Source organism: Sorex araneus, chromosome 3 (genome assembly GCF_027595985.1).
Source record: "Sorex araneus isolate mSorAra2 chromosome 3, mSorAra2.pri, whole genome shotgun sequence".
Classification (NCBI taxonomy): Eukaryota; Metazoa; Chordata; class Mammalia; order Eulipotyphla; family Soricidae; genus Sorex; species Sorex araneus.
In genome coordinates, this window is record NC_073304.1 from 178,906,936 (window position 1) to 178,922,409 (window position 15,474).

The window sequence follows — 15,474 nt, forward strand, 5'->3', positions numbered from 1 at the left end:
GACAGGGGTGGGAATCTTTTGAAAGACAAATACGTTATGTGCTTCCTGCCAATAAGGACATAATACTTCCTCGTTGTCATTAGTGAAAAATAACACGCACTTTTAAGGTTCTGTAGATATTAAAGAGAAAGAAAACATTCAAATGAGTCACCTATTTGCACACGCGGGGCTGAGACACATTATAAAGTTTCCTCAGCCTCTGGCAGAGAACAGCAGACAGACCCCAGGTTCAGACAACCTCCTCTGGATGGCAGCGATGCAGCTGGCCGCGCTGTGGGCGCTGTGCCTGTTCCCGGGCAGCCTGGCCCTTCCCCTGCCACAGACCCATGACGGAGGAGGCAGGAGTGAGCAGCAGCAGGAGCTGGCTCAGGTACGTCCACCACCCTGCTCAGCCGGGACCCTTTCTGCTCAGAGAGGCCGAGCGTGCAGTAGTCCCATAGCTAATTGGAATCTGCCCCGCTCGCCATAGGTGAACATCAGAATGATTTTCACCTTCTCTGAGCTTCACATTTCTAACTTGGAGATAATAATGGGATCCGCCATTATCATTGGTGTTGTTACAGCACTGAATGAATGCCTTGCCATAACACTGATTCATCATAAACTTAAGTGTTAACTGCTACTATTTATGGCAACTAGACATCTTTTGGGGTTTTTTGTTTTTGTTTTTGTTTTTGTTTTTTTTGCCTTTTGGGTCACACCTGGCGATGCACAGGGGTTACTTCTGGCTCATGCACTCAGGAATTACTCCTGGCAGTGCTCAGGGGACCATACGGGATGCAGGGAATCAGACCAGGGTCGGCCGCGTGCAAGGCAAACGCCCTATCTGTTGTGCTATGGCTCCAGCCCTAGACATCCTTTTAATAGAAGGCAGAGGGTAGCCTCTGAAAATGAGAACTTCTGCTAATGGAGGCACTTGAAATGAGTAAGGGGAAAAAGAGATGAGAAAGGCAGAGTCGAAGTTAGTTTCCCAGGCTGGGAGCCATAGGACAGCAAGGAGGGTGTCTGCCTCACACATTTTCAACCTGGGTTTGATCCCCGGCATCCCACATGGTCCCCAGATCACCATCAGGAGTAGTTCCTGAGGGCAGAGCCAGGAGTCACCCCTGAACATAGCCTGTGACCACCACAAGAACAAGGTTATAGTTTCCCAAATGCGAGCTGATGAAGGTGGACAAGGCAGGAACTCCTTTTCTTTTGTATTCAGCCAACACAAATAAGAATGCAATGTACTTTATGCCCCACAGAATCATTCTACGGGATAAATGAGGTGCTAACAATAATAACTCGGGACTATCCCAGTTACAGACTAGAAGATACTTCACACACATAATGTCATGGAGTCCTTAGCTCTATCCTGGAAATAGAAGCCAAACTTTAGCTCATTGACTTACTAAATGACAGCGTTAGGCGCCAAGGACAAGTTTTTCTGGTTTAAAACTAACATTCTTTCTAGTACATTATTTTTAGTGATTATGTGTAAACAATGGAATGTTTAGAGTTCAATTTGAGTTTAAGTTAAGCAGAAGAAAAGACAGGTTTTGTTTCACATTAACTTTAACTTCTTCAAAGTCTACTGGCCTGTCAGATTGGATCATATGAAATTATTTGTCTTTGGTGGTTGGTTTTTTTTTTTAACCTCCCAAAGAGCAGTTTCTTTGGGTCCCAGCTAGTGGGACCTCTTTCAGGAGGAGGGGGCTTGCAAGAATAGTGTCCCTTTAACTAGCTCAGGTGGGAGGAGGTACAGGAAATTTCATCTCAAGGGCTCAGAGAAGTTTGAGGGAACTGAAAGGGACCATTACTTGTGTGTACATATGGAATTCCTTGAGCAATGATTAGTTGCTGTCTTGAAAGAGTCTCTGGTACCAGGAAGAGAGCGAAACTGTGCTCGGGTCACCGCACAAGCACCTTGGGCTCAACTCTGAGGCTAGCGGTCAGTCCCACCCGGTCTGCCTCATCCTGCAGAGAAGAGAGCCAGCTCGTGACCTTCATCCGGTGTTTGGCCCTCTATCCTGTTCTAATTAAATCTATTTTGGAATTAGAACCTAAGTGAAACGTGGCTCTTTTCCTTACTCACAGGGTAACTTGGTAGCAATAATTGTACTTCCCTGAGCCTCTGTTCTTGCTATACACTGTAACACTGTAGCACTGTCTTCCAGTATTATTGACTTGCTCCAGCAGGCACCAGTTACATCTCCATTGTGAGACTTGTTACTGTTGTTACTGTTTTTGGCATATCGAATATGCCACAGGTAGCTTGCCAGGCTCTGCCATGTGGACGGGATACTCTTGGTAGCTTGCCAGGCTCTCCTAGAGGGATGGAGGATTCGAACCCCGGGTCAGCAGTGTGCAAGGCAAATGCCCTAACTGCTGTGCTATCGCTCCAGCCCTCTTGCTATGCAAATGGGACTAATGCTGCTATTTGTGAGAAGGTTAAGTGGAGTGAGTCAAGTTCTTAGTACAACACCCATCACCTCTAGGAAGGGTTTCACAGATGCTCTCGGGAAGCTGCTGCCATCCTGATTTTATGCACTTTTCTCCAATTTTGCCTACCAGACTGCCGTCTCAAATCCAGATACTTGGGTTCTCTTAGAAATTTCCAGAGACAGGGTTGGAGCAACAGTAGAGCAGGCAGGGTGTTGGCCTTGCATGTGGCCAAGCCGGGTTTGATCCAGGCCATTCCATGTGGTCTCCTGAGCACTGCCAGGAGTAATTCCTGAGTGCAGAGCCAGGAGAAACCTCTGAGCATTACAGGGTGTGACCCAAAGGCAAAAAAAAAAAAGAAAAAAGAAAAAAAGACATTTCCAGGGACTCAATTACCCATGGATAGACCTGGAACAGCCACCCATACCCTGGGGAGGGGAGGGTTTCAGGAGTCTGTGACAGGACTATCAGTAAACTCAGGGCCAATTCTGCTTTATATGTTATGTGTGGCCCCAGAGAGAACAATTTATTGCTTTGAATTTTGATTTCATTGTCTAAAGAAAAGTCACAGTAAACTAAATGATTTTGTAATACCCTTCCTGACAACTAAAGTGTTTAGATCCGGTTGAGCTCAACTGGCACTATATTTCCAGGAAAATCTCAAAGGGACCTGGGTGACTTCTGTTCTGTCCACAGGGCCCCTGGTGCCAGGGGAGAGTGTCAGCTATTCTCAAGCTGCCTTCACAAGCCTTAAGCAGTTGCTTCAGACTATCTGCTTCATATAAAGGTTGTAGGGTGTCCTCACAACATTTAATGGGATCAAAGAGAAATGGAAGCACTCTCATTCATGGAAAGGAATGATAGTGCATCCTTGTCAAAACTAAACTTTTTCTTATATAAGTCCATCTCTTGCTGCGTTTGCTGACTACGTGACTATCCTATCTTCGAACCACTATTTGAGCTCACAGCCATCAAAAGCAAAGATGTGCAAACTCCTATGATGAAAGAAAACAAGGAAGAAAGAATTATAGACCAATTTACTCTTTTCCCAACAGGACTATCTCTCAAGATTTTACCCATCTAACTCAAAATCAAAAGATGCTAACAGTTTAGAAATGAGACTCAAGATAATGCAAAAGTTCTTTCGCCTGCCTATAACTGGAATACTAAACCCCCACATTATAGAAATAATGAAGAAGCCCAGATGTGGAGTGCCAGATGTTGCAGAATATTCGTTGTTCCCAAATAGACCTAGATGGCCTTCTAAAGTGGTGACCTACAGGTTAGTTTTATTTGGGTTTATTTCAGCAAAAACAATAGAACCCTCTTCTTTAAAAAAAGTGGAGGGGGACCAGAGTGATAATACAGTGGGTAATATGTTTGCCTTGCACCTGGCTGACCCCAGATTTGATCCCCGGCATTCCATATGGTTTTCCAAGCACCACCAGGAGTAATTTCTGAGTACAGAGCCAAGAGTAACCCGTGAGCATCATCAGGTATGACCCAAAAAAATTATTTTAAATGAGGTGAGGAGTGAGGAGTTAGTTCAGTGGACTGGAGGGTGTGCTGGGGGATCTGGTTCCATCCCCATCACTGTGTGGCCCTGAGCACCACCAGGAGTGGTACCTGAACATGACCAGGTATGCAACTCATGAAGAAAAAAATAAAAATAAATGTTGGTGAGGGAAGGGGGACACTCAAGGCGATGCTGAGGGGCCACCGGGCTCCACTCAGTGGTGTAGTTTCTATGCCAAGAATGAGGTCAGGGCCTGGCCCTGTGCTTGGCTGCTTGAGCTGGATCCGAAGCACCTGTAAACTATCCCTCTAGGCGACCAAGTATTGGTTTTTTTCTTTTCTTTTCTTTTCTTTTCTTTTCTTTTCTTTTCTTTTCTTTTATTGAATCACTGTGAGATAGTTACAAGCTTTCATGTTTGGGTTACAATCACACAATAATCAAACACCCATCCCTCCACCAGTGCACATTCCCCACCACCAATATCCCCGGTAAACCCCCCCTTTTCCACCCTCCCCCTGCCTCCATGGCAGACAATATTCTCCATACTCTCTCTCTACTTTTGGGCATTATGGCTTGCAACACAGACACTGAGAGGTCACCATGTTTGGTCCATTATCTACTTTTGGCAAACATCTCCCACCCCAACTGGTTCCTCTAGCCATCATTTTCTTAGTGATCCCTTCTCTATTCCAGCTGCCTTTTCCCCGCCACTCACGAAGCAGGCTTTCAGCTATGGGGCAATCCCCCTGGCCCTTGTATTTACTCTCCTTGGGTGTCAGCCTCATGTAATGTTATTCTATATTCCACAAATAAGTACAGTCCTTCTATGTCTGTCCCTCTCTTTCTGACTCATTTCACTCCATATCTATCCATTTCTAAGCAAATTTCATGACTTCATCTCTCCTAACAGCTGCATAGTATTCCATTGTGTAGATGTACCGAAGTTTCTTTAACCAGTCATCTGTTCTAGGGCACTTGGGTTGTTTCCAGATTTTGGCTATTGTGAACAGTGCTGCAATGAATATATAGGTACAGATGTCATTTCTACTGTGCTTTTTTCATCCTCGGCATATATTCCCAGAAGTGGTATTGTGGGGTCATATGGAAGCTCAATTTCTAGTTTTTGAAGGACTGTCCATATTGTTTTCCAGAAAGGCTGGACCAGTCGGCATTCCTACCAACAGTGAAGGAGTGTCCCTTTTTCCCCCACATCCATGCCAGCACTCCTGCTTTTGTTCTTTTGAATGTGTGCCAGTCTCTGTGGTGTGAAATGATATCTCATTGTTGTTTTGATTTGCATCTCCCTGATGACTAGCGATGTGCAGCATTTTTTCATGTGCCTTTTGGTCACTTGTGTTTCTTTTTTTTGAGAAAACTTCTGTTCATTTCTTCTCCCCATTTTTTGATGGGGTTGGAGGTTTTTTTCTTATACAATTCTACTAGTGTCTTGTATATCCTGGATATTAATCCCTTATCAGATGGGTACTGGGTAAATGTTCTTTCCCATTCTGTGGGCTATTTCTGTATTTTGGTTACTGTTTCTTTTGAAGTGCAGAAGCTTCTTAGTTTGATGTAGTCCCATTTGTTTATGTTTGCTTCCACTTGCACAGTCAGTGCTATTTCATCCTTAAAGATGCTTTTAGCTTCAATGTCATGGAGAGTTCTGCCTACATTTTCTTCTATGTACCTTATTAGATTAATGTTTGATATTGAGGTCTTTAATCCACTTTGATCTAACTTTTGTGCCTGGCATTCAATAAGTGGCGCTGGGAAAACTGGATAGCTACATGCAAAAAAATAAGCGTTGTTTGTTGTTTGCTGCCAGGATCTTGTCCTATACTGAAGACTTATCCCATGTTGTGGTGAACCAGTTAGTGGCCAAGGCCTTGGACATGTGGAGCAGAGAGATCCCACTGAGCTTCCGGAGAGTCAGACGGGGAAATGCTGACATCATGATTGGCTTTGCCCGGGGAGGTAAGCAGAGAATGCACCATCCTGTGAGCCAATGGGCCCTTTATTTCCCTCCACTCTCCTTCTCACAGGAGAACACTCAAAATTGCAAATATATATGTGCATGTGTCTGTCCATCTGTACACATAGAGATGTATTACATAGAGCCATGGCTACTCTGTTTTCTAGCCTGTTAATCTAAAATCACTTTTTGTAGTGGAGGAAAACGATGGTCCATGAACCAAATTTAGCCCACTCTCTGTCTTTGTAAATCAATATTTAATAGAACATTGTAAATGTCTTTCATCTACCTACAATCTATGAATGCTTTGGCGCTACTGTCGCCATCACTATCATTACTGTCATCCTGTCGCTCACTGATTTGCTCGAGCAGGCACCAATAACGTCTCCATTATGAGACCACACTGGCAAAAATTAGTAACTGATAGAAACAATCAAGTTTACAAATCTTAAATTACTTCCTCTCTGACCCTTTACAGAAAAAGGTTGCCAGACCTTGTATTATACCATTAATCATGAAGGTAGATACATAAAGATTATTACAGACTAATCCTATATGCTGGCATTATTTACATATATCTAACATCAACTTTAAACCAGGAGGACTTAAACTTCAAGGCCCGGACACATAGTATAGGGGGCAAGGTATTGCCTTGCTTCTTCAGCACCCCAGAATGTCCCCCAAGCCAGGAGTGATCCCTGAATATACAGTCAGGAGTAAGCCCTGAACACTGCAGAGTGTGATCCAAAACCAAAACACACATACACACACACACACACACTCTCTCTCTCTCTCTCTCTCTCTCTCTCTCTCTCTCTCTCTCTCTCTCTCTCTCTCTCTCTCTCTCTCTCTCTCTCCCACACACACACCCAAAAAAAGTACAAAAAGATAACTTAAGGCATCAGGTACTTTCTAAAAAATGGGACACCTTCTTTCCTTTAAAAACAAAATGGGACGGCCAAACTCTTCATGTAGAAAGAAAGTATAAAATGGGAAACTTTCATATTAAATGAATTAAAGGGGAAAAAAATACAAGACTTAAGGAGATATAACCCATATTCTTGTGTGGCTTTAATTGTGCTTCCATGATAAACTATTTCAAGGGAAAATATTGGTCATCTGGTCTGCTCTTACTGCCAGAGGGGCTGTGAATAGCTGAAATTTGATTTTCAACTACAATATTGACAATGCCGAGAACAGTTATTAAAAGCACTGGTAGCATCACTTCATACATTTTAATATCTGAGTCAAGTGTCAACAGCCTGACACCAATCTGAAAACAAACAACATCCCATCACACATGAAGCCATCATCAAAATCTACTGTAAGACAGCTTGAGCACAGTTCTCCGAGAGACCATCTCCTCTATCACAGAGAATGAAAAGCTAGGCTGGGGCCTAGGACATGATCTGTGGTCAAACCCAGGCCTTGCAAAAACAAAGGAGAAAGAGCAGCCAGATATTTTTTTAAGCACGTTAGTGAATGCAGGACTCACACTTGCTTTCTATCCTGCCTCGATCTGGCCAACCAAAGTATGGGTATTGCTTTGATACAACCACAGCCAGATGGACCTAGTTAAGGCCCCACATGCAGCAAGATTTCAGCACGGGGTGGCAGTGAGTGAAGAGCAGTGGATCCCTGAGGGGGGCGTGCCTGTGTGTGTAGCTGGCCATAATGACCACTGGGCTCAGCTTCCTAACCTCCTTCTCCTCCTCCTCCTCCTCCTCCTCCTTCTCATCATCATCATCATCATCATCATCATCATCATCATCATCATCATCCCGTTGGTCATCAATTTTCTTGAGCAGTCTCAGTAACATCTCCATTCATCCTAGCCCTGAGATTTTAGCAGCCTCTCTTTACTTGTCCTTCCCAATGATGCCACATTAGAGGCTCTTTCAGGGTCAGGGGAATGAGACCCATTATTGTTACTGGTTTTGGTATATGAATACGCCATGGGGAGTTTGCCAGGCTCTCCCATGCAGGCAGGAAACTCTCAGTAGTTTGCCAGGTTCTCCAAGAGGAAAAACTAGGCTATAAGATGTCACTTCCGGGAGTTTGGTTTTATAGTCTCTGGGTGTTGGACATTGATGAGATTACACAGCGCCAGGGGCAGTTTCTGGGGTGACGGCCTAGCTACTGGAAAATGGGGAATCTGGGTGGAAGAGGCCCTGTCCTGATCCAAGCAGGCTTGGATATCTCAGCCCCAGGTCCCACACACCTGGGTTCCTCTGCCAGTTCCTTCATGCGTGAGGCTCATCCAAACGTGTGGAGAGGGGCCTTGAGCATGGCTGTGGCTGGGTTCTGGAGGCCTTCGGCTGTGGGGGCTCTGATTGGGGTGGGGAGGGAAACTCAACCTACCCCCTCTGAGGGGCCCCGGTGAAGACAGCCATGCGTGGGAGCAAGAGACTCTGCCTTCCTAACTTCGGTGACCATATATTTAAAGACCAAATGGAGAGGGAAGGCAACTGCTCATGTGATCAAACACCAGCCTTGAGTCTGATCCTCAGTTTCTCCCTTGCCCCCTGTCCCCACCACAGCACTGCTGGTCTCAGCCCTGGTAGCCTCCATCCACTGGGCGGAGTGTCCCCTGGAGTGGCCCCAGTAACGCAATTTCCCTGGGGCTTCACTAGCATGACCCATATTTAAGAAACAATAAACAAGAGAGAACTTCCATCACTAAGGGCAATCACCTATTTTGTTTTTCCAGCTCACGGAGACAACTATCCCTTTGATGGCCCAGGAAACACACTGGCCCATGCCTTTTCCCCAGGGCAAGGCCTAGGAGGAGACGCCCACTTCGACAAGGACGAGTTCTGGACGGACGGCACAGTCAGTATAGGTATAGCAGCCCCCATCTCTTCCTCCAGGTACCCTTGGGAAAGCCCCAAACAGCCTGGACTGACTTTAATTTGGTCATTGCTTAGCTAATAGTGATCGTGGAGCCCTTGGGTCCCAGTCAGCCACCCAACTATACCTTAACTGCATTTCACGTACAACTCTCCAATTTCTAAATGAACAGTTGATCGATTTAGGGGTTAGAGGCAGGCGCCAACCTTCCCCAGCAATGGGAAATCTGAATATGACTTTTGTCATCCCCCAAACCTAATGACCAACAGCCAGCCTTGAACTTGAAGTCTTGTGGTAACAGAATCAATTAACAGATAGTTTGTGTATAGGTTATATACTGTGTTTTTACAATAAAGTAAGCCAGAAAAAAGAAAATATTACTAAAGTCACATGGGGGCAGGAATAGCTCACAGGGTGGTGCACATGTCCTTGCATATATGAGAACTGAGTTCAATCATGGTGCCTGTGGACTCCTAAGCATCATGTGGGGTTGCCCTGGTGGTCTCAGCAACAACGACCATGAGCCTCATTCCCCAATACCAAACTGTCTGACCCAGAATCACTGGGACTGGCCCCTGGGCTCCTACTGCTGCAAAAGTCACTATTAAAAAAAATAAAGATGGGGCTGGAGCGATAGCACAGTGGGTAAAGTGTTTGCCTTGCACACGGCCAACCCGGGTTCAATTCCCAGCATCCCATATGGTCCCCCGAGCACTGCCAGGAGTGATTCCTGAGTGCAGAGCCAGGAGTCAGCCCTGAGTATCGTCAGGTGTGACTCCAAAAGGCAATAATAATAATAATAATAATAATAATAATAATAATAATAATAATAATAATAATAAAATTAAAAAGAAAAAAGAAAAAGAAAATCCTACAGAAGTGAAAATACATTTATCTATATTGCTCTAAATGGTCCCGGCTGTTACTCAAGGGTCTACTGTACAAAAGACCGTGGATCTCAGGCCAATGTCAGTTTCCAGCTGTTCCATTTCTGCCAGCTGCCCGCTATGGCTGTGGCCAGGTGACCTGTTGAGTCTCCGTCTCCCCTCAGTGAAAGGGATATAAAAAGTTCCATCACACAGGATTGTTGTGTGAATGGAACAGCACAATGCTTGGAGTACATTCATAATCCAATACATTGCAGCCCGAAGTATCTTCCCCAAATAAGGTTTAAAATTAAAGAAGAAAGAAAAGCTGCAATTGTGGTAGTTAGAAATCGCATGCAATTCTGGAATTATCCACTATTGTTCAGAAAGAAGTCACAGCATAGCCTAGCCCACCACATGTCCTTATGAAGCAGATTATAAATGCATCAAAAAAGTAATGGACAGGGGTTGGAGTGATAGCACAGCAGGTAGGGCGTTTGCCTTGCACTCAGCCTACCCGGGTTCAAATCCCAGCATCCCATATGGTCGCCTGAGCACCGCCAGGGGTGATTCCTGAGTGCATGAGCCAGGAGTGACCCCTGTGCATTGCTGGGTGTGACCCAAAAAGAAAAAAAAAAAGTAATGGACAGAAGCCCTGAACTACCCAATCCTAATTAGAGAAAAATTATTTAAAAGAAAAGGATACTTACTGGCTTGGTGCAGACAAAGAGCTTTGGAATTCCCCGACACAGCTGTGCTGCTGGAGAGAGCCAACCTCGTCCATCGTGGCGAGGCCCCCTTTGGCCTCTCGTCTGCCTTGTCCCTTCTCCTTCCTTCCCACGCAAGGCAGACTAGTGGCAGCTTCCTTCCACGGAATGCACCGAGTTTGGTAGGGGCCTCTCCTTAAAACGGTTCCCTTACAAAGCCTTTGATGAACCTGGAGGAGAGAGATTCCATTGGATAAATCAGAAAATATGTAACTCTTTAATTAAAGATATCAGAAGCAAAACCCAGCATTGGGGGCTGGAAAGACCACAGGGAAAGAGCTAGCCTTGTATGTGCTCAACCCAGAATCAATCACTGGCATCCCACAGGGTGCTCCACACTAGCTGGGAGGAGGAGAGATACCTGAGCACAGAGCCAGGAGCAAAGCTGGGTGTGGCCCCAAACCCAAAATGAATGAATCAATTACCAAAAAAAAAAAAAAAAAGCATTGCTTTGAGCCGATTCCAGTCTGGGCTTTCTCAAAGGCAGTGTTCTCTCTTTCCAAATTCAAAAGTGGTTTGTGGATTGGACAGCCATCAATTTATAGATATTAGGGAGCCCTAACTATTGAGACAGGTCCTCAATCAATGAGGAGCCGAGTCACCGAAATATCACCCGGCTGGCAGATATCAGTGCCAGGCAGGAACCAGTTCTGATCCCCACTCAAGCCAAATTTTCCATGGAAACCACTGCTGCCAAGCCCAAGAGGGCACCAGGGTACCAGGGTACTGCCTGGCATGTGCCTGCCCCCCACCCCATGGAGAGCAGAACAGGTGGCATAAAGGCCCAGTTACTCTTGGTCCCGTTTTTCTGTGAAGGCCACAAAACAAAAGAGAGGAATTGGAGAGTCAGGTGATTCTTAGGTATGTAATATCCCCGTGTGAGGACTTTGCTGTTTTAGGGTCACTGCATCTCACTCTTGACTACAGGGATTAACTTTCTGATCACCGCCACTCACGAATTCGGCCATTCTTTGGGTTTGGGCCACTCTTCCGACCCCAACGCAGTGATGTACCCGACCTACAGCAATGTGGACCCGAAGGAATTCAAACTTTCTCAGGATGATATCGACGGCATCCAGAAGTTATATGGTAATCGTCAGGGTTTCCCCTTGTCTCTGCAGAGCAGGCTTGGGTGAGGAGGGCTGGGAAAGGTACTGGAAATCATATCGAAAAATGTCTTAAGGGGAGCAATTTGAGACCTCAGCTGAAAGTTTATCTTGGTACTCTGAAATATAAGGATTTGGGCTGGAGAGATAATACAGGGGGGAAGATACTTGCTTTGCATGCAGCCGACCCTAGCTCAGTCCCCAAGCACCACCAGAGGCCATTCCTGAGTCAAGAGGCAAAAACAGCCCCAGAACACTAACAGCCCATCAGCTCCCCCCAACAAATAAAAGATGAGGGTTTGTGGGAAGTCCTGTAGGATAATACTTTTTAAAATGGAGAGGGAGAGAGAGAAAGGGAGGAAGAGAGGCAAAGAGAGGGAGGTGGGAGGAAGAGAGGGAGGGAGAGAGAGAAGGAGGAGGGAGAGAGAAAGGGAGAAAGAGAAAGAGAGAGGGTGTTGGGGAGAGAGAGAAGGAGAGAGAGGGAGGAGGAAGAGAGAAGGAGAAAGAGGGAGGGAGAGAGGGAGGTGGGGGAGAGAAAAGGAGGAGGGAGAGAGAAGGAGAAAGAGACAGAGAGGGAGGTGGGAAGAGAGAGAGAGAGAGAGAGAGAACACTAAGTAGAAACCAATTCAAGAAACACTTTCTGGGGCTGGATCGATAGCACAGCGGGTAGGGCGTTTGCCTTGCACGCGGCCGACCCGGGTTCAAATCCCAGCATCCCATATGGTCCCCTGAGCACCGCCAGGGGTAATTCCTGAGTGAAGAGCCAGGAGTAACCCCTGTGCATCGCCGGGTGTGACCCAAAAACCAAAAAAAAAAAAAAAAAGAAACACTTTCTGTGTTCAGAACTGGGAGTGGCCCTGAGAACCATAAGGTGTGACCCCCCCAAACAGAAACAAACACTTTCTACCATATCTCAAGTGCATAGGATGTCAAAGAAAACCTGGCAGACTCCAGTGTGACCCCTTTTATGAGACACCCACAGCTCCTGCAGGCAGAGTTGCAAGAAACCCACAGCCTGACCCCGGGCTTCACAGAGCCTCTGGAAGGCAGCCCTTCAGATCCAGGGCGGAGGGACACTCTCTAGAACTTAAAACTGAAAAGGATTCTGAGTCAGATCAGAATTAGCATGAAAAAGACTGACAAAGGGCCAGAGAGATAGCACAAGTGTTAGTTAGGATCTTTCAAGGCTCAGGATGTAGAGGAGCTCCCTCACCCCCAACCATTTAGGGGTGCCCTGGGGTCCTCAGCCCTAGGGCTCAACCATCTCACCTGCTGACCGGAAATTGCAGGAAGTGACTGCCAAGTCTCTGAGCACTGATAAAGAGGCTCCCATCAAAAATATAACCCGATATAATAAAAGTGCATTACATTGAACTAAGAGAAGCCCTTGCTGGGCTTCGGGGATATGGCTTTGCACGTGCGAGGCCCTAGGTTCGATCTCTAACACCATAAGAAAAGGAAAAAAAGAAACAAGCAACTTCTAGACTTAGAATAATAAAATTTGATTATAAAGGCAATAACTTGAGTTGAGTTTATTAATACAAGAAATTATATGAACAGATAATACAAATACAAAAGAGAATTAATAAGCATGTATGAGACTCTGGATTCAATCTCTGGAACCAACAAAAAAAAAGAAAGAAAAAGGAAATGATTAATCACATGGATACAGATTTCCAATGTTCTTTTTAGAATGATAAAGATGCTAAGATTTCAGGGTCAAGGACTTACAGTAAACCAGGATTTCGTGTTCATGATCTCATTTCCTCTGGCAAGCCACCATTCTGTGTCTCGGGTTACAGGATTCATAATAACATCGAGAGAGGTACAGTAGGAGTAACTAAGGCCACACAGCAGTAGAGGGCCAGGGGAACAACCAAGGTCTGAGCCCAGAGCCCGCACTTCGGGGATGCCCAGAGACTCCCAAAGATGCCCAGAGATGCCCAGAGACTTGCAGAGATGCCCAGAGACACCCAGAAACTGCCCTCTTAGCCCCAGTAGTGGTTCTAGAACTTTATTTATAGGCATAGAAAACAAGACGAGGTGAAGTCAACCATGAATTACTGCCATGAAGAAGCCCAGCTGGGACCCCCAGAGACAGCACAAAGCTTAGGCTGCCTTTGAGGTGTGGGGGGAACCATACTGTGCCATTTTTCATATTTTTTAATGTAATGGAATTATGTTTTTAAAGTAAAATCATTTTCTCTGTTTTGTGCTGTATCAGAATGACCCTGCTCTCTCTCCCTACAGGAACAAGAGAATAATCCCCTAAAGAATTCGAGCTTTAGAAAGAAACACCATCATTCGTTGGATCCCGTGTTACTGCTGTTCCCCAGCCAATGCTAACGGGCAGTGCTGCCCTCCTCTGATCTGGTCCCAAGCTGGGTCCACACACTCCTCTCTCCCGCCAGAGTCGGACGCCCTAGCACCTCTGTCATGTGTATCCCACTCTCCTGGGCAACTTGCATGTGACAGGCAGCAATAAATGTTAAATGTGCACATGAAGAAAGTATTCCCCGGTGAAATGATTGCTGTCTGAAAACACCATTTCTATGTTCACCGAAAACATGTATACAATGAGGTCAAAAGACCAAGACCAAAAATGCAAACAAAACAAGCACAGAATTATGCTGTGCGTCCACTGCACCTCCTCACTCACTCACTGGGGCCAAGAGTGGATGCTCCAGACATTCTGGAGAGTCTCACCAGCCCTGACACTGCAACACTGTACATGGATCATGCAACTGAGCAGACGTAAATTGAATAATATCCTGATCCTTCTATCTTGTTAGAGGTGCAGGGATGAAAGGAGGGTGGAATGCATATTTAGGCAAAATATCAAGCATTGGAGTTCAAAGGCTCTTTTCAAACATAGGGGGATCCCAGAGAGAATGCAAGGGTCAAACATTCGCCTTGCACAACAGGTCCCCAGTACCTGCAGGGGTGACCCTGGGCTAGAGAAAGCCCTGAGCATTGCCAATGCCAATGCGGACCAATGCCCTACTGCCCCGCCACACACACACACACACACACACCAAAAAAAGCACAAAGGAGTAAGTCCATGATATTAGAATGAACCGGAAGTCAGAAGTCACTGAACCTAAGTTCTTCATTTTGTAGATAACATAAACGTTGCCATGATTAATGTGAGAATTTGACAGTGACCGCAAGACAGCAATTATAGAAGAATTAGAACCAACATTTCTGCGGTCTGTTTGCATTCTGGCCTCTCAACTGCAGCTGACGTTGCTCCCCATCAGTTTCGATCTGCCCCGCACCCTTCGCCCTATTCCCAGGATGGTGTCTCCCCTCCCCTTTGTTCATAGTCACGTGACATGGAGGACACTGGAGCCCACCAATCCTGGCAGTGACTCTGGGGATGCTGCCTGTCCACCCTGCATGCAGAGAGGCCTCGGAGTCTGCCTGGGTCCTGCCTGCCCCGCCCCACCCCACCCCCAGACCCCACAGCTACTGCTCTGCCTTTGGGAGGACTCAGACTGCTGTTGGCAGCCCCAGCAGCTGCGTGCCAGGCTCTCCTGCACTTGCACACACGGGTCTGGGCTATTTCTCAGCAGCTGCCACGGGAGCCAGGCTCCAACCGGGCAAAGAAGTTTTGACTATGATTGTTCCCATCCAAGAGAATAAAGCTGGCTCGTAAACGGAAGCGTCCCCTACAAAGTAAGGATCCCTGTTCTTTCCTCGAGAACTGTGCAAAGCAGACACAGGAAGCCACCACTTGCGCATCTGCGGCCCCAGGAGGCCAGTGAGCCTCTCCTGTGCGTCAGGCAGAGCTGAATCAGGCAGGTGGACGTCCCTGGGCATCTTGGCCCCACGAGCGCATGAACTGCTGAATCAAGCAGCTTCTCAGCCTCCTTTGTACTCAGGACGCAAGCAGAGGCCGTACCTGATGCACAGAAATATTTTGAGGTTTTTCTTTATTTTAGTGGGGGTTGTTGGGCCACACCAGGTTGGG

The 15,474-nt window shown here is 46.2% G+C and overlaps 1 protein-coding gene across 1 annotated transcript; it reads left to right on the forward strand.

Moving 5' to 3' along the window:
* Positions 1–240: 240 nt before the first annotated feature.
* Positions 241–13,914, forward strand: MMP7 (matrix metallopeptidase 7). The gene is made up of 6 exons (XM_055133615.1): positions 241–370; positions 3,480–3,706; positions 5,766–5,914; positions 8,623–8,754; positions 11,323–11,484; positions 13,752–13,914. Exons 1-6 carry the CDS (start codon positions 248–250, stop codon positions 13,763–13,765), a joined length of 807 nt encoding a protein of 268 aa, XP_054989590.1. The 5' UTR covers positions 241–247; the 3' UTR covers positions 13,766–13,914.
* The last annotated feature ends 1,560 nt before the right edge of the window (positions 13,915–15,474 follow it).

Bases quoted from the DNA above. Each gene is read 5' to 3' on its own strand.
- MMP7 (XM_055133615.1), top strand. From the start codon at position 248: ATGGCAGCGATGCAGCTGGCCGCGCTGTGGGCGCTGTGCCTGTTCCCG. The intron at 371-3,479 runs GTACGTCCACCA...TTTTCCCAACAG, and splicing joins AGCAGCAGGAGCTGGCTCAG to GACTATCTCTCAAGATTTTA. The intron at 3,707-5,765 runs GTTAGTTTTATT...GTTTGCTGCCAG, and splicing joins TCTAAAGTGGTGACCTACAG to GATCTTGTCCTATACTGAAG.